At 45.2% G+C, this 15,204-nt stretch overlaps 1 protein-coding gene across 1 annotated transcript in view; it reads left to right on the top strand.

Annotated features, from left to right (window-relative positions):
• Positions 1–826: 826 nt before the first annotated feature.
• Positions 827–15,204, top strand: part of PCP4 (Purkinje cell protein 4) — a 101,067-nt gene continuing 86,689 nt past the window's right edge. Inside the window, exon 1 of the mRNA XM_075332899.1 lies at positions 827–961. Coding sequence (XP_075189014.1) covers positions 953–961 — 9 coding nt within the window. The 5' untranslated portion in view covers positions 827–952. The remainder of the gene's footprint in view (positions 962–15,204) is intronic.

Raw genomic sequence — 15,204 nt, 5'->3', positions numbered from 1 at the left:
AAAATCTATGGATGGTCGCTGCTGAGTGTCATCATAAAGAAAGGGGGCTATATTGGTCACTAATTTTTTGGGGTTTTGTTTTTGCATGTCAGAAATGTTTATTTTTAAATTTTGTGCAGTTCTATTGGTTTACCTGGTGACAATAAACAAGTGAGATGGGAATAGATTTGGTTTTTATTAAGTTGCCTAATAATTCTGCACAGTAATAGTTACCTGCACAAACGGATATCCTCCTAAGATAGCCAAATCTAAAAAAAAAAAACACTCCAACTTCCAAAAATATTAAGCTTTGATATTTATGAGTCTTTTGGGTTGATTGAGAACATAGTTGTTGATCAATAATAAAAAAAATCCTCTAAAATACAACTTGCCTAATAATTCTGCACACGGTGTACATCATGATGGGAGACATATTTACCAGGATAGGGGACATTACTACATAATGGGGGGAGGGAACTCGTATATCTTTATAGGATTTAGAATGCTAAATGTATACATATACATACATCTGACCAACATGCGGGGATGGGGGAACTCATGTCCAGAATTTGCACCGGTGCTTATCAAACTCTCGGTACCCCGCTGGTGTGTAGTGGTGTGCACAGCTCATCCCAGGAGACGTTTTATTGTGCGCCCACCTTTATACCCCTGCAGGATACAATTGCAGCTAATTTCCCAGCTATTTCCATGCTACAAGCCCCCAGCTCTGCACATTGCAGTTGTGCGTTGCATTTCCACATTTGACCACTAGGTGTCTCCTTTGACTTTGCCATATAAAGCCAAGACTAAGCTGCTGTCAGCTGCAGGACTCTTATTGGCTTGCTGGGCTAGTGATGCCACAGGGTAGCCCCTCTTAAGAGAAAAAGCTTTGGTACATTACAGCAGCTCGAGTCGCTCGTCCTTCAGTGTAAAAACCATCTGGAGACCTGAGGACTGTCATCTCACCGCCACCATGAGCGAGGTAAGTGACCGCAATCCCAGCTCCTCTTCACTGCTGAGTATCTGCAGCAATGCAACATTCCTCCTGCAGGTGACAAAAGCCACCTGTGCTGCACATGTAGCAGAGCTGAACGGGTTTGGTTGGGTTTTTTTCCGCTGTTTTTAGCTCTTTTTGACTTCGGCGCACAAAATAACGTTCTCAGCTCTGCTACATCTGCCGTAGGATTCTACCTAATTGCTTCTGTGGCTTTCGTGCGCCTCTCTCCTTTATATCAGATGTGCAGGGACTTGTTGAAGAGGTGATTTGCTCAATAATGATATCTGCATTTGGATGGACCCTCATTGCTTGCAATGATATGACATGGGGGGCTCCAGGGGTAAGACCCCCAGCACACAGTGCCGCTCCGAAATATTCCATCAGGATTGATTTACATTCACAGGTAACAGGTCTCGTATCGATGCAAGAAATGCAGAGAGAACGTTATGAATATTTAACAAGACCCCCGGGGACCACCCGGAGTAATGACATTATTCCTGTAGCAATTACACCTCTGGGGTTACGATTCCTCATACACATATATTATATATGTCTCCCAATAAGACGCCGCGCTGTAATGTCTGCAGGTCTGATGAAACTTTATGTGTGGGAGGCAAAAAGGAGAGAAACCTGGAGGTAAAACTGCGGAGCCGAAATCCACAGCAAATCATACATGTGAGAATGACACGGATACTGGGGGTACAGGATAATGACACTGGGGGTACAGGATAATGACACTGGGGGTACTGGATAATGACACTGGGGGTACAGGATAATGACACTGGGGGTACAGGATAATGACACTGACACTGGGGGTACTGGATAATGACACTGGGGGTACAGGATAATGACACTGGGGGTACAGGATAATGACACTGACACTGGGGGTACAGGATAATGACACTGGGGGTACAGGATAATGACACTGGGGGTACTGGATAATGACACTGGGGGTACAGGATAATGACACTGGGGGTACAGGATAATGACACTGGGGGTACAGGATAATGACACTGACACTGGGGGTACAGGATAATGACACTGACACTGGGGGTACAGGATAATGACACTGGGGGTACAGGATAATGACACTGACACTGGGGGTACTGGATAATGACACTGACACTGGGGGTACAGGATAATGACACTGACACTGGGGGTACGGGATAATGGCACTGGGGGTATAGGATAATGACACTGGGGGTACAGGATAATGACACTGACACTGGGGGTACAGGATAATGACACTGACACTGGGGGTACGGGATAATGGCACTGGGGGTACAGGATAATGACACTGACACTGGGGGTACAGGATAATGACACTGACACTGGGGGTACGGGATAATGGCACTGGGGGTACAGGATAATGACACTGACACTGGGGGTACAGGATAATGACACTGACACTGGGGGTACGGGATAATGGCACTGGGGGTACAGGATAATGACACTGACACTGGGGGTACAGGATAATGACACTGGGGGTACAGGATAATGACACTGACACTGGGGGTACAGGATAATGATACTGGGGGTACAGGATAATGACACTGACACTGGAGTACAGGATAATGACACTGACACTGGGGGTACAGGATAATGACACTGACACTGGGGGTACAGGATACTGACACTCGGGGTACTGGATAATGACACTGACACTGGGGATAAAGGATAATGATACTGGGGTACTGGATAATGACACTGAAACTGGGGGTACAGGATAATGACACTGACTCTCGGGGTACAGGATAATCATACTGACACTCGGGGTACAGTATAATGACACTGAGGGTACAGGGTAATGACGCTGACACTGGGGGTATAGGATAATGACACTGACTCTCGGGGTGCAGGATAATGACGCTGATACGCGGGGTACAAGATAATGATACTGACACTGGGGGTACAGGATAATGACATTGGGGGTACAGGATAATGACACTGACACTCAGGGTACAGGATAATTACGCTAATACTCGGGGTACAGGATAATGACACTGGGGGTACAGGATAATGACACTTGGGGTACAGGATAATGACGCTAATACTCGGGGTACAGGATAATGAGACTGACACTGGGGGTACAGGATAATGACACTGACACTGGGGGTACAGGATAATGACATTGGGGGTACAGGATAATGACACTGACACTGGGGGTACAGGATAATGTCACTGACACTCGGGGTACAGGATAATGACGCTGACACTGGCGGTACAGGATAATGACACTGACACTGGGGGTACAGGATAATGACACTGACACTGGCGGTACAGGATAATGACACTGACACTGGGGGTACAGGATAATGACACTGACACTGGGGGTACAGGATAATGACACTGACACTGGGGGTACAGGATAATGACACTGACACTGGGGGTACAGGATGATGACACTGACACTGTGGGTACAGAATAATGATAATGACAATGAGGGTACAGGATAATGACACTGGGGGTACAGGATAATGACACTGACACTCGGGGTACAGGATAATGACACTGACACTCGGGGTAAAGGATAATGATACTGGGGGTACAGGATAATGACACTGACACTCGGGGTACAGGATAATGACACTGACACTCGGGGTACAGGATAATGACACTGGGGGTACAGGATAATGATACTGGGGGTACAGGATAATGACACTGACACTCGGGGTACAGGATAATGATACTGGGGGTACAGGATAATGATACTGGGGGTACAGGATAATGACACTGACACTCGGGGTACAGGATAATGACACTGGGGGTGCAGGATAATGACGCTGACACTGAGGGTACAGGATAATGACTCTGGGGGTGCAGAATAATGACACTGACACTCGGGGTACAGGACAATGACACTGATTGTGAGGTGCCTCTCCCCGGTAGTGATTGTGAGGTTCCTCTCCCCCGGCAGTGACTGGGGACAGGGCATTAGATGGAGCAGTGACTGTGAGGTTTCTTTCCCCAGTAGTGACTGTCAGGTTTCTCTCCCCGGTAGTGACTGTCAGGTTTCTCTCCCCCCGGTAGTGACTCTGAGGTTCCTCTCCCCCAGTAGTGACTGTGAGGCTCCTCTCCCCCGGCAGTGACTGTGAGGTTCCTCTTCCCCAGCAGTGACTGTGAGGTTCCTCTCCCCCGGCAGTGACTGTGAGGTTTCTCTCCCCCGGCAGTGACTGTGAGGTTCCTCTCCCCCAGCAGTGACTGTGAGGCTCCTCTCCCCCTGCAATGACTGTGAGGCTCCTCTCCTCTGGCAGTGACTGTGAGGTTCCTCTCCCCCGGCAGTGACTGTGAGGTTCCTCTCCCCCGGCAGTGACTGTGAGGTTCCTCTCCCCCAGCAGTGACTGTTAGGTTTCTCTCCCCCGGCAGTGACTGTGAGGTTCCTCTCCCCCAGCAGTGACTGTGAGGCTCCTCTCCCCCGGCAGTGTCTTCTATCCGCCATCATTCATCTTTGCAGGATTTCTCATCCAAATTATGTTTTGAATTTAGATATTTCTCTATTCAAATCAATTCCAGCGATTTCCATAAATTTCAATTAATGTCTGAGTTTTTCATGAGGCTTGAATGTCATTTCCATACCGGGGCGATCAATCAGCCTCGTCCGCTCCCTTGTGGATTTTTTTTTCTTTAAGCTTTTCTTGACTAAACAACCCAGTGACAGGATGATGTATGAAGACTTTACCAGTCCAAACAAAAAGTTTTATCGGTAGTTATGGCGCCCTCATTAACACCCGCCGCCGGCTTGTGCTGAGGTCAGCGATCCGTTTTTGTCAATTTTTATCACCTGTCTGCTGAATTGATCTATGAGGAGCTCGCTAATGCATCACCATCCAGCACGTCAAATCGATTCCACCATCTCTAAAAGAAAACCTCACAAAATCATCATAAGAAGGCTTGGATCTCAGCTTGGTGGCATAAAGAGGTCCTCTGAGTCAAAAAAATGATCACAATACCAGTACCACGAGTGACCAGGTGTAAATTTTGGGGGAGACCCATCAGCAAGTCTCCCCGTAAAACCCCCAAAATAAGGCACTACAACCTTCCACATGTCATTCACAGATATGCTGAGTCCTCCAAAAAGAAAGGCAAGGTATAGATGGGGTACCCAACATATGGCTCCCCAGCTCCCAGTATGCCCTAGTTCGGATTGCTGCTTTAGAGCGTCTTTATCAATAGAGGACCCCACATTTCCATGCATGTTTTACATGCACAGTCCATTGTAATACTCCTTTTCGCCTGCGGAGGTGCTAAAGGGAAATGAATGAGTTACTGCTGCAGATAAGGATCCAGAAAGAGCGTCCTCTCTACATTATTATTATTATTATTATTTATTTATAGAGCACCATTAATTCCATGGTGCTGTACATGAGAAGGGGGTTACATACAAAATACGTATACAAGTTACAGTAGACAGACTAGTACAGAGGGAAGAGGGCCCTACCCTTGCGGGCTTACATTCTATAGGATTATGGGGAGGAGACAATAGGTGGGGTGTAGGTCAGGCGGCAGCTCCGCACGGTGGTCGGGCGGCAGCTCCGCACGGTGGTCGGGCGGCAGCTCCGCACGGTGGTCGGGCGGCAGCTCCGCACGGTGGTCGGGCGGCAGCTCCGCACGGTGGTCGGGCGGCAGCTCCGCACGGTGGTCGGGCGGCAGCGAGTTCATTGTAGATTGTAAGCATTTCTGAACAGGTGCGTTTTCAGGTTCCGTTTGAAGTTTGCAAGGGTAGGGGATAGTCTGACGTGTTGAGGCAGCGAGTTCCAGGAGACTGGGGATGCTCGGGAGAAGTCTTGGAGTCGGTTGTGTGAGGAGCGAATGAGAGAGGAGGAGAGGAGGAGATCTTGGGAGGACCGGAGGTGACGTGTTGGAGTGTAGTGGGAGAGTAGTTCGGAGATGTACGGAGGGGAAAGATTATGCACAGCTTTGTAGGTCAGTGTTAGAAGTTTGAATTGGATACGGTGGAAGATTGGAAGCCAGTGGAGGGACATGCAGAGAGGAGAAGCGGGGTGGTATTGAGGAGAGAGGTGGATAAGTCGGGCAGCAGAGTTAAGGATGGACTGGAGAGGGGCAAGCGTGTTGGCAGGGAGGCCACAGAGGAGGATGTTACAGTAGTCGAGGCGGGAGATTATGAGGGCATGCACTAGCATTTTAGTAGATTGCAAATTGAGGAAAGGGCGGATTCTGGAAATATTTTTGAGTTGAAGACGGCAGGAGGTGGTGAGGGATTGGATGTGTGGTATGAAGGATAAGGCAGAGTCAAAGGTCACTCCGAGGCAGCAAACTTTGGGTACTGGCGAGAGCGTGGTGTTATTTATTGTAATAGATAGATCAGGTGGAGAGTGTAGGTGAGACGGAGGAAAGATGATTAGTTCAGTTTTGGCCACATTGAGCTTTAGGAAGCGAGAGGAGAAGAAGGAGGATATAGCAGATAGACATTTCGGGATTTTGGACAGCAGAGATGTGGCATCTGGGCCAGAGAGGTAGATCTGGGTGTCATCGGCATATAGGTGGTATTGGAAGCCATGGGACTTTATGAGTTGTCCCAGGCCAAATGTGTAGATAGAGAAAAGTAGGGGTCCTAGGACAGAGCCTTGAGGGACGCCAACAGAGAGATGGTGGGATGAAGAGGTTGTGTGGGAGTGGGAGACACTAAAAGTGCGATTTGAGAGGTATGAAGAGATCCAAGAGAGGGCAAGATCTCTGACACCAAGGGAAGAGAGGGTCTGTAATAGGAGGGAGTGGTCAACGGTATCGAAGGCTGAGGACAGGTCTAGGAGTAGGAGTATAGAGAAGTGCTTGTTCGCTTTGGCAGTAAGCAAGTCATTTGTGATTTTAGTCAGGGCAGTTTCGGTGGAGTGATGTGGACGGAAGCCGGACTGTAGGTTGTCAAAGAGAGCGTTAGAGGAGAGGTGGGAGGAAAGTTCAGCATGGACATGCTGTTCCAGGAGTTTTGAGGCAAGTGGGAGTAGCGATATGGGGCGGTAGCTGGTAGTAGAGGTTGGATCGAGGGAAGGTTTCTTTAGGATAGGTGTGACTGTTGCATGTTTAAAGGCAGAGGGGAAGGTTCCAGTCGTTAAAGATAGGTTGAAGAGATGGGTTAAGGCTGGAATAAGGATGGTGGTGAGGTTGGGAAGGAGGTGGGATGGCATGGGGTCAAGTGCGCAGGTGGTGAGGTGCGCTTTTGAGAGCAGACGTGCAAGCTCTCCTTCGGTGATGGTGGGGAGGAAGTTTATGGGGGAGGGGCAGTGGTCAGCTACATGAAGGGGTTGTGGTGGCTGAGCAGAGAAGACTTGCCTTATTAGGTCGATTTTTTCTTGGAAATAGGTGGCAAAGTCTTCTGCAGAAATGAGGGAGGTTGGAGGGGGCAGTGGTGGGCGAAGGAGGGAGTTGAAAGTGTTGAATAACTGTTTGGGGTTGTGTGTTAGAGAGGATATGAGGTTTCTGAAGTAATCGTGTGTAGCGGAGGTGAGGACTGAACGAAATGTGTGAATTGCATTTTTGAATGTGGTGAAGTCTTCCTGGGAGTGCGTTTTCTTCCACCGCCGCTCTGCAGCCCTAGACCTTTGCCTAAGTTTTTTAGTGAGGCTGTTGTGCCAGGGCTGTCTATTGATTCGTCTCACTCTGCCATGCACAAGGGGAGCGACTGAATCAATAGCTGATGTGAGGGTGGTGTTGTAGAAAGTAGTGGCGCTGTCTGTGTCGTGGAGGGACGATATGGAGGACAGCGGTAGGATAGAGTCGGCGAGGGTGTGCATGTTGAGGTGTGCAAGGTTTCTGCGGGGATGTGCTAGGTGCTGGACAGGGGGGGTAGGTGAGGAGGACAGGGCTGAAAAGGTCAGAAGATGGTGGTCAGATAGGGGGAGGGGGGAAGTTGTGAAGTCAGAAAGGGGACAGAGGCGGGTGAAGATAAGGTCTAGTGTGTGTCCATCTTTGTGGGTGGCAGAGGTGGACCACTGAGTTAAGCCAAAAGACGAAGCAAGGGAGAGGAGTTTGGAAGCAGCTTGTTGGCGAGTGTCAGTGGGGATGTTGAAGTCACCCATGATGATGGTGGGAATGTCAGCAGAGAGAAAGTGTAGAAGCCAGGCAGAGAAGTGGTCGAGGAAGGCAGTGGTGGCGCCCGGGGGTCTGTATATGACGGCCACTTGGAGGTTGGAGGGAGAATAGATTCGGACAGAGTGCACTTCAAAGGAAGGCAGGTCGAGGGAGGGTAGAGGTGGGATTGTGGTGAAGTTGTAGTTGTTAGAAAGAAGGAGGCCCACTCCTCCACCTTGTCTATTGCCAGGGCGAGGAGTGTGGGAGAAGTGCAGGCCACCGTAGCATAGTGCAGCTGGGGAGGCAGAGTTGGATGGTGTCAGCCATGTTTCGGTGATGCCTAGAAAGGATAGATTGCTAGAGGTAAAGAGATCATGAATGATGTGCAGTTTATTACACACTGAACGGGCATTCCAGAGCGCTCCTGAGAGAGGGGGCGGCAGAGTGGGTGAGAGGGGAATAGTTTTTATGTTGGATAGATTGCGGTAGTTACTATTATGTGGAGAGTGGTGGGTGGGTGATAAAGAGGGGTGTACCATCCACGGGGGGCCAGGATTGGGGGCTATGTCACCAGCAGTGAGAAGGAGTAGAGAAAGGGAGAGCAGGTGGGAGAAGGAGAGTGGACGGCATGGTCTGCGCGATATTAGGAGCGACCTGAGGTTCAGGAGTAGGTCAGCAGATGAGGACAGATGAGAAGGCAGGAGGGAGGGGGAGATGAATATTTGCTTAGAGGGTGCTGGGGTGTGGGGATAGTGAAGGAGAGTGAGGAGGAGAGGGGCAAAGACTGTGAGGGCATAGGTGAACATGGTGGGGGTAGTGTGGTAAGTATATGATTTAACAAGTAAGTTGTGTCAGTGGAAAACTTGGTTAGAAAGAGCTGAAGTTTACCTTCTGGTCATGTCTGGTTCATTTCTGGTATATTTCTGACACTTATGAGGCACTTATCCAGAGGCACGCACACAGACCACGGTCATAGACCTAGTGCAGTACTTATATACATGTCTCATTGACCCAGATGAACATCAGCTGACCAGCAGGGGTGAGGCACATGAAAGAATTACAAACAGGTAGGAAGCACTCAAAGAAGGGAAAAAAAAAAAAATAAATAAATAAATACAGACAGGATTTAACTAATTATACAACAGTAAAACAGCAGGTTAGCATACCAAAAGCAAAGGGACTTTAAATGTGTTTGCAGGTGAGGAGATTAAAGTCAAGTCAGGAAATTCAGATGCATAGAACAACTGGACGGTCATACCTGTGAATGAGACAGATGGATTGTCAGAATCAGAGATGAATGGGGACCATGGAGAGTTAGGCCATAGAATTACATTTCATTTCTGGTATATTTCTGACACTTATGAGGCACTTATCCAGAGGCACGCACACAGACCACGGTCATAGACCTAGTGCAGTACTTATATACATGTCTCATTGACCCAGATGAACATCAGCTGACCAGCAGGGGTGAGGCACATGAAAGAATTACAAACAGGTAGGAAGCACTCAAAGAAGAGAAAAAAAATAAATAAATAAATAAATACAGACAGGATTTAACTAATTATACAACAGTAAAACAGCAGGTTAGCATACCAAAAGCAAAGGGACTTTAAATGTGTTTGCAGGTGAGGAGATTAAAGTCAAGTCAGGAAATTCAGATGCATAGAACAACTGGACGGTCATACCTGTGAATGAGACAGATGGATTGTCAGAATCAGAGATGAATGGGGACCATGGAGAGTTAGGCCATAGAATTACATTTCATTTCTGGTATATTTCTGACACTTATGAGGCACTTATCCAGAGGCACGCACACAGACCACGGTCATAGACCTAGTGCAGTACTTATATACATGTCTCATTGACCCAGATGAACATCAGCTGACCAGCAGGGGTGAGGCACATGAAAGAATTACAAACAGGTAGGAAGCACTCAAAGAAGGGAAAAAAAAAAAAATAAATAAATAAATACAGACAGGATTTAACTAATTATACAACAGTAAAACAGCAGGTTAGCATACCAAAAGCAAAGGGACTTTAAATGTGTTTGCAGGTGAGGAGATTAAAGTCAAGTCAGGAAATTCAGATGCATAGAACAACTGGACGGTCATACCTGTGAATGAGACAGATGGATTGTCAGAATCAGAGATGAATGGGGACCATGGAGAGTTAGGCCATAGAATTACATTTCATTTCTGGTATATTTCTGACACTTATGAGGCACTTATCCAGAGGCACGCACACAGACCACGGTCATAGACCTAGTGCAGTACTTATATACATGTCTCATTGACCCAGATGAACATCAGCTGACCAGCAGGGGTGAGGCACATGAAAGAATTACAAACAGGTAGGAAGCACTCAAAGAAGGGAAAAAAAAAAAAATAAATAAATAAATACAGACAGGATTTAACTAATTATACAACAGTAAAACAGCAGGTTAGCATACCAAAAGCAAAGGGACTTTAAATGTGTTTGCAGGTGAGGAGATTAAAGTCAAGTCAGGAAATTCAGATGCATAGAACAACTGGACGGTCATACCTGTGAATGAGACAGATGGATTGTCAGAATCAGAGATGAATGGGGACCATGGAGAGTTAGGCCATAGAATTACATTTCATTTCTGGTATATTTCTGACACTTATGAGGCACTTATCCAGAGGCACGCACACAGACCACGGTCATAGACCTAGTGCAGTACTTATATACATGTCTCATTGACCCAGATGAACATCAGCTGACCAGCAGGGGTGAGGCACATGAAAGAATTACAAACAGGTAGGAAGCACTCAAAGAAGAGAAAAAAAAAAAAAATAAATAAATAAATACAGACAGGATTTAACTAATTATACAACAGTAAAACAGCAGGTTAGCATACCAAAAGCAAAGGGACTTTAAATGTGTTTGCAGGTGAGGAGATTAAAGTCAAGTCAGGAAATTCAGATGCATAGAACAACTGGACGGTCATACCTGTGAATGAGACAGATGGATTGTCAGAATCAGAGATGAATGGGGACCATGGAGAGTTAGGCCATAGAATTACATTTCATTTCTGGTATATTTCTGATACTTATGAGGCACTTATCCAGAGGCACGCACACAGACCACGGTCATAGACCTAGTGCAGTACTTATATACATGTCTCATTGACCCAGATGAACATCAGCTGACCAGCAGGGGTGAGGCACATGAAAGAATTACAAACAGGTAGGAAGCACTCAAAGAAGAGAAAAAAAAAAAAATAAATAAATAAATACAGACAGGATTTAACTAATTATACAACAGTAAAACAGCAGGTTAGCATACCAAAAGCAAAGGGACTTTAAATGTGTTTGCAGGTGAGGAGATTAAAGTCAAGTCAGGAAATTCAGATGCATAGAACAACTGGACGGTCATACCTGTGAATGAGACAGATGGATTGTCAGAATCAGAGATGAATGGGGACCATGGAGAGTTAGGCCATAGAATTACATTTCATTTCTGGTATATTTCTGACACTTATGAGGCACTTATCCAGAGGCACGCACACAGACCACGGTCATAGACCTAGTGCAGTACTTATATACATGTCTCATTGACCCAGATGAACATCAGCTGACCAGCAGGGGTGAGGCACATGAAAGAATTACAAACAGGTAGGAAGCACTCAAAGAAGGGAAAAAAAAATAAATAAATAAATAAATACAGACAGGATTTAACTAATTATACAACAGTAAAACAGCAGGTTAGCATACCAAAAGCAAAGGGACTTTAAATGTGTTTGCAGGTGAGGAGATTAAAGTCAAGTCAGGAAATTCAGATGCATAGAACAACTGGACGGTCATACCTGTGAATGAGACAGATGGATTGTCAGAATCAGAGATGAATGGGGACCATGGAGAGTTAGGCCATAGAATTACATTTCATTTCTGGTATATTTCTGACACTTATGAGGCACTTATCCAGAGGCACGCACACAGACCACGGTCATAGACCTAGTGCAGTACTTATATACATGTCTCATTGACCCAGATGAACATCAGCTGACCAGCAGGGGTGAGGCACATGAAAGAATTACAAACAGGTAGGAAGCACTCAAAGAAGAGAAAAAAAAAAAATAAATAAATAAATACAGACAGGATTTAACTAATTATACAACAGTAAAACAGCAGGTTAGCATACCAAAAGCAAAGGGACTTTAAATGTGTTTGCAGGTGAGGAGATTAAAGTCAAGTCAGGAAATTCAGATGCATAGAACAACTGGACGGTCATACCTGTGAATGAGACAGATGGATTGTCAGAATCAGAGATGAATGGGGACCATGGAGAGTTAGGCCATAGAATTACATTTCATTTCTGGTATATTTCTGACACTTATGAGGCACTTATCCAGAGGCACGCACACAGACCACGGTCATAGACCTAGTGCAGTACTTATATACATGTCTCATTGACCCAGATGAACATCAGCTGACCAGCAGGGGTGAGGCACATGAAAGAATTACAAACAGGTAGGAAGCACTCAAAGAAGGGAAAAAAAAAAAAATAAATAAATAAATACAGACAGGATTTAACTAATTATACAACAGTAAAACAGCAGGTTAGCATACCAAAAGCAAAGGGACTTTAAATGTGTTTGCAGGTGAGGAGATTAAAGTCAAGTCAGGAAATTCAGATGCATAGAACAACTGGACGGTCATACCTGTGAATGAGACAGATGGATTGTCAGAATCAGAGATGAATGGGGACCATGGAGAGTTAGGCCATAGAATTACATTTCATTTCTGGTATATTTCTGACACTTATGAGGCACTTATCCAGAGGCACGCACACAGACCACGGTCATAGACCTAGTGCAGTACTTATATACATGTCTCATTGACCCAGATGAACATCAGCTGACCAGCAGGGGTGAGGCACATGAAAGAATTACAAACAGGTAGGAAGCACTCAAAGAAGAGAAAAAAAAAAAATAAATAAATAAATACAGACAGGATTTAACTAATTATACAACAGTAAAACAGCAGGTTAGCATACCAAAAGCAAAGGGACTTTAAATGTGTTTGCAGGTGAGGAGATTAAAGTCAAGTCAGGAAATTCAGATGCATAGAACAACTGGACGGTCATACCTGTGAATGAGACAGATGGATTGTCAGAATCAGAGATGAATGGGGACCATGGAGAGTTAGGCCATAGAATTACATTTCATTTCTGGTATATTTCTGACACTTATGAGGCACTTATCCAGAGGCACGCACACAGACCACGGTCATAGACCTAGTGCAGTACTTATATACATGTCTCATTGACCCAGATGAACATCAGCTGACCAGCAGGGGTGAGGCACATGAAAGAATTACAAACAGGTAGGAAGCACTCAAAGAAGGGAAAAAAAAAAAAATAAATAAATAAATACAGACAGGATTTAACTAATTATACAACAGTAAAACAGCAGGTTAGCATACCAAAAGCAAAGGGACTTTAAATGTGTTTGCAGGTGAGGAGATTAAAGTCAAGTCAGGAAATTCAGATGCATAGAACAACTGGACGGTCATACCTGTGAATGAGACAGATGGATTGTCAGAATCAGAGATGAATGGGGACCATGGAGAGTTAGGCCATAGAATTACATTTCATTTCTGGTATATTTCTGACACTTATGAGGCACTTATCCAGAGGCACGCACACAGACCACGGTCATAGACCTAGTGCAGTACTTATATACATGTCTCATTGACCCAGATGAACATCAGCTGACCAGCAGGGGTGAGGCACATGAAAGAATTACAAACAGGTAGGAAGCACTCAAAGAAGAGAAAAAAAAATAAATAAATAAATAAATACAGACAGGATTTAACTAATTATACAACAGTAAAACAGCAGGTTAGCATACCAAAAGCAAAGGGACTTTAAATGTGTTTGCAGGTGAGGAGATTAAAGTCAAGTCAGGAAATTCAGATGCATAGAACAACTGGACGGTCATACCTGTGAATGAGACAGATGGATTGTCAGAATCAGAGATGAATGGGGACCATGGAGAGTTAGGCCATAGAATTACATTTCATTTCTGGTATATTTCTGACACTTATGAGGCACTTATCCAGAGGCACGCACACAGACCACGGTCATAGACCTAGTGCAGTACTTATATACATGTCTCATTGACCCAGATGAACATCAGCTGACCAGCAGGGGTGAGGCACATGAAAGAATTACAAACAGGTAGGAAGCACTCAAAGAAGGGAAAAAAAAAAAAATAAATAAATAAATACAGACAGGATTTAACTAATTATACAACAGTAAAACAGCAGGTTAGCATACCAAAAGCAAAGGGACTTTAAATGTGTTTGCAGGTGAGGAGATTAAAGTCAAGTCAGGAAATTCAGATGCATAGAACAACTGGACGGTCATACCTGTGAATGAGACAGATGGATTGTCAGAATCAGAGATGAATGGGGACCATGGAGAGTTAGGCCATAGAATTACATTTCATTTCTGGTATATTTCTGACACTTATGAGGCACTTATCCAGAGGCACGCACACAGACCACGGTCATAGACCTAGTGCAGTACTTATATACATGTCTCATTGACCCAGATGAACATCAGCTGACCAGCAGGGGTGAGGCACATGAAAGAATTACAAACAGGTAGGAAGCACTCAAAGAAGAGAAAAAAAAAAAAATAAATAAATAAATACAGACAGGATTCAACTAATTATACAACAGTAAAACAGCAGGTTAGCATACCAAAAGCAAAGGGACTTTAAATGTGTTTGCAGGTGAGGAGATTAAAGTCAAGTCAGGAAATTCAGATGCATAGAACAACTGGACGGTCATACCTGTGAATGAGACAGATGGATTGTCAGAATCAGAGATGAATGGGGACCATGGAGAGTTAGGCCATAGAATTACATTTCATTTCTGGTATATTTCTGACACTTATGAGGCACTTATCCAGAGGCACGCACACAGACCACGGTCATAGACCTAGTGCAGTACTTATATACATGTCTCATTGACCCAGATGAACATCAGCTGACCAGCAGGGGTGAGGCACATGAAAGAATTACAAACAGGTAGGAAGCACTCAAAGAAGGGAAAAAAAAAAAAAAAAATAAATAAATACAGACAGGATTTAACTAATTATACAACAGTAAAACAGCAGGTTAGCATACCAAAAGCAAAGGGACTTTAAATGTGTTTGCAGGTGAGGAGATTAAA

Source organism: Anomaloglossus baeobatrachus, chromosome 2 (assembly GCF_048569485.1).
Source record: "Anomaloglossus baeobatrachus isolate aAnoBae1 chromosome 2, aAnoBae1.hap1, whole genome shotgun sequence".
NCBI lineage: Eukaryota > Metazoa > Chordata > Amphibia > Anura > Aromobatidae > Anomaloglossus > Anomaloglossus baeobatrachus.
The sequence above is the reverse complement of the archived record's forward strand: the minus strand, read 5'-3'. Positions and strand labels throughout refer to the sequence as shown.